This window comes from Myotis brandtii, unplaced genomic scaffold, assembly GCF_000412655.1.
Source record: "Myotis brandtii unplaced genomic scaffold, ASM41265v1 scaffold406, whole genome shotgun sequence".
Lineage (NCBI taxonomy): Eukaryota > Metazoa > Chordata > Mammalia > Chiroptera > Vespertilionidae > Myotis > Myotis brandtii.
In genome coordinates, this window is record NW_005365599.1 from 1,645,290 (window position 1) to 1,655,507 (window position 10,218).

Here is a 10,218-nt window from a genome sequence, read left to right on the forward strand (position 1 = left end):
AAGCAAAACAGGAAGTACACATATAAGGATGTGCTCCAAACCTGACCAGGTCATGTCTAAAGGACACAGGCACCAACTTGAAAGAGCCTATTGACCATATCAGGGACATCTGTTCCCGGCATCTTTAAGGGGTGAGAGGTAGAGGGGAGCAGAAGGTTTCATACCCAGAGGAAAAATACAATTAATTTATCATTAATGTCTACATTTTCCACAGTTCCCAAGACAATATCATAAACCAAATATTTAGAGTTCACACTTTTAATTCTTCAGCATATTATACAAATGTAAGAAATAACACAGAATTAAATAACATCTCAATAGCTTACTAAATATATAAATATCCAATTCAACAGTGAAAACAACTTAAGTTTTAGTTTCTAGGTCACTGGATAGAGACAAGAAAGCCAAAGATACTGAAAAAGTCACTAATTTGGCCTTATGATTATTAGAGAGTTCCGAAATGTTCCCACTAGTTAAAACAATATATTTAGAACAAAGGGAATTGTACACCCAGACATGCATCCACTGCTACTGTGAAAAGTGAACTCATAGGAAAAGAAGCTAGGAGAGACAAAGCATTTGAACTGGCCAACTGCTATTTAGGAAATCTAAATGCCTGGATTCATAATATATTTTCATTATACGTACTAGTCTGAATTCAGAATGCCTAAAATAGGGCTGGGTCATATTATGAGACAAATGGGCAAGGAGTGCATGCATTTTTTAAAATGTGAGCTGCTGTCTAAGACTAACAATGTTTATTCTGCTATAAAAAATAGGCAAGTAAAGTTAAGCTTGCCATGTTGTTTCACAATAAATTCAGTCCAATTTTCATTGTGATGTCACAGAAATACATGAAGAATAGCAGTGAAAGCAAGGGTTCTAGAGAGACCAGCTATTAGCAAAGCAGTAAGCAGGTAGTGGATTGGATACTAAGTGGCAAGGAAACAGATTCATGGACCTACGAACAGCAAGAGAAGAAGAGATGGAACAGCCACAGAAAAGCAAAAGGTAATCTCAGAAAAGTTCTTTGGTCCTTAACCTTCCCAACTTCTTTGCTCTTGTTCATGTCTTTTCCCTTTGTTCATATCCTTCCTCCTGGAATGACATCAGTTTTTAGAGCAGAATGGCAAATCATCTGGTCCAACTCCTTAATTTTCTGGATGCCATGGTGGAAGTTCATTGAATAGTGATTAATATGGGGTTGCCACCAGTCTCAGCCAAAGACAGTCTCAAACTGTGGCTCCTCATGCTAAGACAGTATCCATTCAACAGCACAACACTGCATTGCTTTACAAAATCAATCCTACAACAGACCTGAGAGGTAAATGGACTTCCTCTTGTAATTCGCACAAGCACGGATTAGCTTAGATGGCAGTAGAAAGTCTTGAAATTCTTAGGCCTTTTACTTCCACCTCTTTTGCTCTCATAGGTCCCTGGAGAATGACCCTTTCACTCCTGCTTTCCTCCTGCATCAGATTCAAGTAGACCAGAGAATAATTTCCAGGGTTCTGCAGCTCTCCTAGGGCTCTGGATAAGAGAAAGATCAAGATATTAACTTCACACATTTATAATTTCTATCTTAATAGATTTTAAGAAAATAATCATAGAATTCTCCTTGTGCAGATTTAATCAGCAAAGATAAGGAATTAGACATTCTTGACCCAATATGATGTGAGGGGACTATGACTCTCTTTAAAAAGATCTATAGGTAATTCTAGGCAATAAAGGTTTGCAGAGTCACTTAAGACTAAAAGGAAAAGAACATATTCAAGAATTCCAAGCAATTTAGGTATTTTATCCATAAGACCTTGAGCTTTGTTTCCTGTGGACATTAAATTGCTGGATGGACATTGAGTTAAGAATGGTCATTGAGTTAAGAAAGTAGATAAATGGAGATCCTTTAGGCCAGTGGCTGGCAAACTGCAGCTCGCGAGCCACGTGGGGCTCTTTGGCCCCGTGAGTGTGGCTCTTCCACAAAATACCACGTAAGGGTGCACATGTACAGTGCGATTGAAACTTCGTGGCCCATGCGCAGCAGTCAGTATTTTGTGGAAGAGCCACACTCAAGGGGCCAAAGAGCCGCAGGTGGCTCGTGAGCCGCAGTTTGCCGACCACTGCTTTAGGCTATTGGCTTGCTAGCACAGAAACTGGGAGGACGTGGGCCTCCCTACAAAACATGTAGACAGTGAAGTAAAAGACCTGGAATTTTATCTTGGCACCATCACTCTGTATCTCTCAATCTTAAGTGTTTCTTACAAAATCCTGAAAAATTTCTGCATATCCGAACTTTGCTATTATTACCAATGTGAGCTGTCTGTGGCAAAAGACAAGAATGGCTCAGGCAAAAATGCCTAAGTTTAAGGGTCTGTTAGTCATAACTTTGTGGCCAGATTATGCCATGAAATTTGTATATGATGGGTGGCACCCATCAAGGGTAAAATTTTATAGAAAAAAAAAGTGGCTTTGAAATGCAAAATTTAAGCCAGGAATTTTGACCTAGGAGTTCAATAAAAGTTGCATAACACCTTTCTTATAAAAGCATTGCATTTTTTCTTCTTAGAACTATGAGGAAATTGGGGTAGGGATGAGGATTACCACTCATCCAGCCCTCATCTGGAAAGCATACATACAATTATTTAGTAAAGCAAAGATTCTTATTTTTTTAAACAAATATTCTTTGTATTGCTTTTACAACATATCATCAATTTCACTATTACAAATTGTTTACTGGTCATCTCTGTTATGTGACATAGTATTAAGCTTAAAATAGGAGAAAGGAACATAATCAATAGGAGAAATTAACTAACATTGCCATTTTTATCATTGCAAAGAGCCCACTTATATATTAGGTTATTGTATAGTGAAGTGAAATAAATCAAGGTAATTATGTAGAAAATGTGGGTAAAATAAAAACACTTCTACATTAAATAGTTATATTCTTGAAAAAAGAGTGATGTTTGGAACATGCACTTCATATGTTTGTCTAAATTTTCTATTGTTTTCCAGTTTAGTCTTGACTCAATGAAACAAAACACAATTGCTAACTCAAAATTAGGTGATTGTCTATGATGATCTGCCTCAAAGTAATGTTTTTGTTTCTGAGAAGCATGTAATCATTTTGGATTGATTAATGAGAAATGAAAGATCATTCTCAGCCCCAATTTAACTTGATTGTAGTATATATAGAAGGGACAAAGATATGATCTAAACTTGATTTTAAAAGAAATAACTATTGTAGAATGGTGGAAATTTTCCCTGGGAAATTTTAATTTTTTCTCACTTTCTATTTCAGTAGCAAAGGACTTGATTCATAAAAGAAAAAAAGTTCTTTGAAAACCTATTAACCTATTATCTTATTGTCGCAGTCTCATGGGAAGTAACTGCAATGATCCCATCAGGAATGGAGCAAAGAGAAATTGCCTCTAACTCATCACACCTTCCTTCAGAATGCAGCCTTGCTGTTGAAAAAAAGAAAAATCAAAATCATACTCTCTGGCATCATACAGAACCACAAGAAAAGTAAAGGGAGTCTAACTTCTCCATAAAATAATAGCAGTTTTTACAGATTACCCCTCTGTCTAAAAACTATAAATTTGCTAATGCTGTTGTGAGTAATCAAGAAGTGATTTTGATCTAAAATAAACTTTATCTGACAAAGAGTTGAACCTTACTTCATATAATTTCCTTACCTACCAGATTTGTCTTCCTACTGATCAACTCCATGGAGATTATTCTTTGTCTACTTATCCTATATAATAAGAGTGTAGTATGCAAATTTTCCCCTCAACCAAGATTTCATCCAGGAGTTCGACCAGCAGGCAGGGCTGGCCAGGGGAAGGCAGGGAGTACCCAGCCTGCAGCCGGCAGCTGCTAGGGACCCTACCAGTGCATGAGTTTCATACCCTGGGCCTCTAGTATTCAATAAGTTCAAGAACTAAAATCATTCCTGTCCTCCTCTCCACAAACTGAACACACACACGCATTAACACACACACATGCAAACATACTCAGTTCCCCTTGTATTTCTGTTTACATCACCCATTTTCAGGTCAAGGCACGAATCTTGATGACATTTTCCCTGCTCATCCATAAGTTTTAAGTTTTAAGGAGATGATGTGGGGGGGGGGAGGAAAAATATAACTAAAAGTAAGAGGAAAGAAAGGTGGGAAGCAAATTGATACATTTATCACAGAATTTGTTACTTGAAGAAATAAAAATTGATTTTCTTTCCCTTCTTCCAACTTTGTGCAACTTAAATTTTGATCTTGAACCAGTATTTCCTTAGCCTTGAATGTTTAAGTCTCAAGCATAATCAATACTTGGTGGTTTGATTAGCTATTTAAATTTATGGGATCAAGTGATTTGGCTGCTAAAATTTTTGAAATCAAACAAAAATTCCAATCATTTAAAATATGCCACTGAACATGCAGTGAAATTAACCAAATTGTCCCTTATATCACGAAGACATTGTCAGTAAATGGCCATCCTAGTTCTTACAAGATTCAATACGGGTTCAGTTGTTTATAGTAGTCCATTTTATTCATGATTTTGCTTTCCACAGTTTCAGTTACCTGCAGTCAACTGCGGTCTAAAATATAACATAGAAAATTGCAGAAATAAGCAATTCATAAGTTTTTAAATGAAATTTTTTGGTGACATTGGTTAATAAAATCATATAGGTTTTGAGTGTACAATTCTATATCATCTGTGTATTGCACCGTGTGTACACTACCCAAAGTCAAATTTCCTCCCATCACCATATATTTGACCGCCTCCTTACCCTTTACTACCTAAACTTTGCACTATTTCGAGTAGTGTAATGAAATCTTGCACAGTCCTACTCCATCCTGGATATGAATTATCCCTTTGGCCACCATATTCACACTGTATGTACTTCCTGCCCATTAGTCACTGAGTAGCCATCTAGGTTATCTGGATCAACTGCAGCAGCAGCTATCTGTTGTGCTTGTGTTCACGTAACCCTTAATTTATTTAACAATGTCACATCACATAACTTTATTATATTTTATTTTTAGATATTGTTGTCAGTTTCTTACTGTGCCTAACTTATAAAGTAAACTTTGTCATAGGTAAGTATGTATAGGAAAAAACGTAGAACCTACAGAATTCGGTACTATGAGTGGTTTCTGGCATCCACTGGAGGTCTTGGACTGTATCCTCCTTAGATTAGAGGGAACTACTGTATTTCATACGTGAGAAAAAACCTGGGTACAGAGATAAGCTAGCTCTTATGTTTCAGGAACTGGATAAGGCAGTGAACAATTATATTTCCCAGGAAATCCAAGACTTAGTTAAATGAACAGAGGACAATTCTTTTGCAAATGCCCCTTACTGGTGGAATTCACCTTGAGCTTGAATAGATTGTATTATGATTCTTGCCCAAAAGGGACTTTTAGCAATAAACGTGAACACTTTATACTTTCCTGCTTAAACTTTCCAAAAGAATACAGCAGTGATAGCAAGCACAGAGTAAAATAAGTGCAACACAGTGCCTTTCGAGTCAGGACTCTGGGGCACCATGAGTGAGAGAACATTCTGGCAAAGGTAAGGGGCCCAGGGAGGCCTAAGCCTGCCGTTAACTAGCTGTGTGACCTCAGGGAAGAAAATCAACTTTCCTTTCCTGGGCTTCAGCTCCTAACTGGAAAAGTAAAATGTTTGGATGAAGTGGAATCAGCTTTCTGCTTCTGACATTCTGCAAACTGCTAACGAGGTCTATGGGCTTGCTGATCTGCAATCTCCTTTCTTTGACAGAATAGATACCTTGATCTACTTCTGCGAAGGGGTAATTGACACAAGATTTGTTACTTTTCTTATAAAACCACAAGAATTTATCTGGTATTTATAAAAAGTCTTATGCAAAATTAAGTGTTCAAAAAACCTAGAACATGAGATATTAGTCTATGAGACATAAAATGAAAAGAAAAAAAATAAGGGTTGCATTTGAGTGAGGTTTTTAACAGACATTCTAAAACAAGCTAACATATTTTTCCTTCTCTATCTTTCAGTCATCTGAGATGGAGAAAACTCCCTTACCCCCCCTTCACCCTAGGAAATTCCCACCACATTCAACATAAAAAAAGTAGCTTTGCATGAGCGTTAATAAATTATGACTGTCTTCAGAAACCAAAGAAATTTAATTCTCTCTCTCTCTAGCTGACTCCTCTTGTTCCACGGCATCTCTAGTTTTATAATGCCTCACGATGTTTTAGACTCAGTGCTTATGAGGTTCTGAATTTACAATAAGAAAAGGGAAATTTTAAAAAGTCAGTTTGAAAATCTACCCTTCTATCCATTCATGTATTCATTCACTATTTTAATGAACGGTTATTGAGCCCCCTGGTATTCATAAGACACTGGTTGGGAATAGTCTATTAAGGGCAGAATGACATGACACAGTTATAAGTATGGATCACCTATACGCTGCTTATAATGTTTGAGACGTAGTGAGAGTATAACACAGAAATTACTACTTAATTATTGACCATTTCAGACAATTTCACAGTCTCTTAAATGGAATAGCGGGCCTGTCGAATACTGTAAAAAGAGAAGAGATTGTTCTTCTCACTAATGGATAGAAAGAACATAGCATGGGTGTCCAGCTTTTTTCTCTGGTTCTGTCATCGGATGATTTCATAGTCATCAGATAAACATTTTCCATTCTCCTCTCCTCAGCCCTTCCTCTCAACTTACCAAACAAGTAGCCTTTAAACAATCTCAGCCAATCAAAAGCAGAAACATCCAGTTTAATGTCCAATTGCAAGAAAATGATGCTGGAGGGTTATGTTAAAATACCACTAACATTCATGTATTTTGGAAACAACAAACAAAACACGCTGCTGCCATCTCCTTATTTACATCTTCATGGGACCCCAAGTTATCATTCAGAAATCATTTGTTTCCTTCTTTCTACTTTCTGGGATAACTCACCTCTGTCCTGGGTCCGGTGACGCTTCCAGTATAGTAAGATTGAGATTAAGATCAGAAGAATTACCAGGGAAACAATACTTAAGAGCAGTGGAACTGAAAACCAAAAGCCTATAGACATTGAAGGGAAAAAAAAGGAAAAACAGTTATAAGAGGAAGCTGTTGAGGAAAAAAGGATAAAACAATAATTGTGATGAACTGTTACCAGAGGTAAGCTTTCAATGAAAATTATTCTTAAATATAGACATGTTTTTATATTTATGACATATTATTTTTAAAACATTTAGATAATAATAATAGCTAACATGTTTTATGTAGTTGCCATATAATAAGAGCTTTTAATGTATTATCTCATTTAATCCTCAAAACAGACTGAGATAGGCGTTATAATTAGCTAATATTAAAAAACTGAGGCTGAGAGAAGTTAGGTAAACCCAAGTCAGCATAGTAAGTGGTAGAAACAAGGCCTGTTCAGAGGTCTGTTTGCCTCCAAAGCACATATTCTTTGTCATACTTCCCATTACAGTAATATATTTATTGAGAGAAATATAAAGGGAAAATCATTATAAATGATATGTGAGTTTTGGTATTCTTGGAAAAGAAGATATGTTTCTTTTCGGATTCTTGTTTTGCAGGAAAATTTACCCTTTGCCTTAGCTGAGTCTGAGGTTCATTTAAAAAATGTCCAAATCTGCCCTAACCGGTTTGGCTCAGTGGATAGAGCATCGGTCTGCGGACTGAAGGGTCCCAGGTTCAATTCCAGTCAAGGGCATGTACCTTGGTTGCGGGCACATCCCCAGTAGGGGATGTGCAGGAGGCAGCTGATCGATGTTTCTAACTCTATATCCCTCTACCTTCCTCTCTGTAAAAAATCAATAAAATATATTTTTTAAAAATGTCCAAATCTGACATCATAGACCTTTCGATGAAATTGACCTAAGTGTTGACTTATTGCTAAGTCTATTTTTTCAAAGACTCCAGAAATGTCTACAGGAGATTTTCCTTAGAGGCCAGGGCACCAATGAGGCAAATTTGGGAAAGCTTTTTCAGGTTTTGAACAGGAGGCAGTTTGTTTAAAGAAGGTGAGGCAAACACCTCATCAGTCCCTTTCCCACAGTACAGATTCTGCCAAGGTTTCAGCAAAGATGTCTTCTTCCAGGAAATCTTTCTAATCTTCCCAGATTGAGCTGACACCCCTCCTTCCCACCTGCAATCCTCCCATGGTGCACCGTAGTTTTCTTATGGAAGCATTTAACATGCAGTTTTACAACTGCTCAGCCACTTTGGTGTTTCCTAGTAGACTAGACGCTCTCTGAGTCTTGCTCACTGTCAAATAGCCTGGCACACAACAGACAGTTAATGCTAGTGTGGAAGAATAAATGAATAAATGGATCTCAGCATTTGGTACGTGGGCACTGTGCCACATTCACCAAAGTAACATTGGCTTGATTGGCTCCCTCAACTCTGTTTTCCTTTCCCTACTTAACCCATTCTCTCCTCTATGAGCTCTTTTGTTAAGAGGCCGGGAGGTTCCGCAGAGCAATCACCACCTTCCAGGTGTGTGCACAAGTGTGACCACAGCCATCGTTGCCCACCTTCTCTTACCTTTGTTCACAGGTTGACTGAAGTCTTGCACAGTCCCCAGGTGCAGCACCTGGCAGATCACCTCCTTCCCCACCTGATTCTTGGGGTCTTTGATGTGGAGGACGCTGATGACAGACGTGGTCCCATTGGGGTGTGTGATAATCTCAGTACTGTTGTCCATTCCTGACCCAGCGACCTTCCAGGAGATTGCAGGGGCTGGGCGGGCATTGGCAGAGCAAGTGACATTTAGGTGGTCTTCGGATAATTTATAGTGAAGGAATACTTTGGGCTGCACTGGGACAAAAAAGTAAAAGAATGGTCTGCCATCAGTTAAGCACCTGTTCTGAGTTTCACACTCTCCTCAGAGAGATGACAGGATGATTTTTACAATAAGACAGTTGGGGCTAGAAAGATAAGGCAGCACACCCAATCCCTGCTGAGGCCTTCTCAGTTCTACCTGTGTCCAACTCTCTGACCTGAAGGATGGGGACCAGCCTGGTACAACCCTGTGACAAGAAAAATCATTTCTCTACTTTGTCTCTAGGTGAACTAGCTGGATGGACAGAGGATATCTTCTCTCTCGAGTAGTACAGAGCCTCACGTTTCTGTTCTCCTTTGTCATGGGCAATGCAGCATCTCTGCCTTTCCCTCGGTATCACTCACAAACGAGCACCAATGACCATCAATGAGCACCGCCGTACAAGTGGCCTGCATATCTCAGAAGCACAGGGCAGTTTCAGAGCAGAGAGCCTGGAGAGGGACTGCTGCTTAGTGATAGCAGTTTTCTGTTTGGAGCTGAACCAGTAAATGAGTTGCATGGAAGAAACCAGGAAAGTCCCTGTTGGGAATATCTACACAAAATAAAAATTATGAATTCATAGCCAATAACCAGAAAATCACAGAATGACAGTTGAGGGAACTTGGAGATCACCTTATAGAGTTAAAAAAATTACTAGCTTATGAAAAAAGGACGTTATTTTTAGGCCAGCTTTACACTGTTCCCTTTTTAAAAGTCCCTTGACTGATGAGTACATTTTTGTTGGAATACAGTTTATCTCTGCTGAACAAATGCAGACCTGTCTTTCTGTGGTTGGCTTTGTAGCCTACAAGATAATTAGAGGGCAATGCTAAATTAAAACTTGGTCTGTACTTAGAGGTTTAAGAGATGGGTGGGTAGCAGCGGGCTGAAGGAAATAGGGCTAGAGAACTGTGGCTCTGTCCAAAGAATGCCTAATTACTAACCTTTTTGAGCACTGGAAAAGAATAATAAAAGTGAAGGCAGATGGTTATGGTTGATGTCACCAGACTGGTGCAGGGCTCTCTGGCATATAAAATAATGATAGATAAAAGCTAAGTGTAGCTGGAAAAGGTCAGTATAGAAAAGAACAATATTACTAGCTAGAAGATTCAACAGATAGGTTTTCAGACAAAAATAATATAAAAGGCTATGAGCAAAGGAGGGGGAATAGCAGAAAGAGAGAAAGATGAGCAAAGAAGAAAGAGAAGAAAAAGGAACAGAAATGAGAAACATATGACACAAGAAGGAAAAAGAAGAAAGATGAGGTAAGAGGAAGGGAGGGAGGGAAGGAGGGAGGGAGGGAGAAAGAGAGGGAAGAAGGAACGAAGGAAGGAAGGAAGGAAGGAAGCAAGGAAGGAAGGAAGGAAGGAAGGAAGGAAGGGAAAAGA

At 38.5% G+C, this 10,218-nt stretch overlaps 1 protein-coding gene across 3 annotated transcripts in view; it reads right to left on the reverse strand.

Annotated features, from left to right (window-relative positions):
• Positions 1–242: 242 nt before the first annotated feature.
• CD200 (CD200 molecule) overlaps positions 243–10,218 on the reverse strand; it is a 26,826-nt gene continuing 16,850 nt past the window's right edge. For 2 of the 3 annotated variants that reach the window (XM_005873323.2, XM_005873325.2), the window contains exons 4-7: positions 8,554–8,826; positions 6,952–7,059; positions 3,349–3,461; positions 243–1,530 (exon numbers count right to left, since the gene is read on the reverse strand). In XM_005873323.2, the coding sequence (XP_005873385.1) occupies positions 3,352–3,461; positions 6,952–7,059; positions 8,554–8,826 (491 nt within the window). In that variant the 3' untranslated portion in view covers positions 243–1,530; positions 3,349–3,351. The remainder of the gene's footprint in view (positions 1,531–3,348; positions 3,462–6,951; positions 7,060–8,553; positions 8,827–10,218) is intronic. The other variant, XM_014545400.1, reaches the window with a different exon arrangement.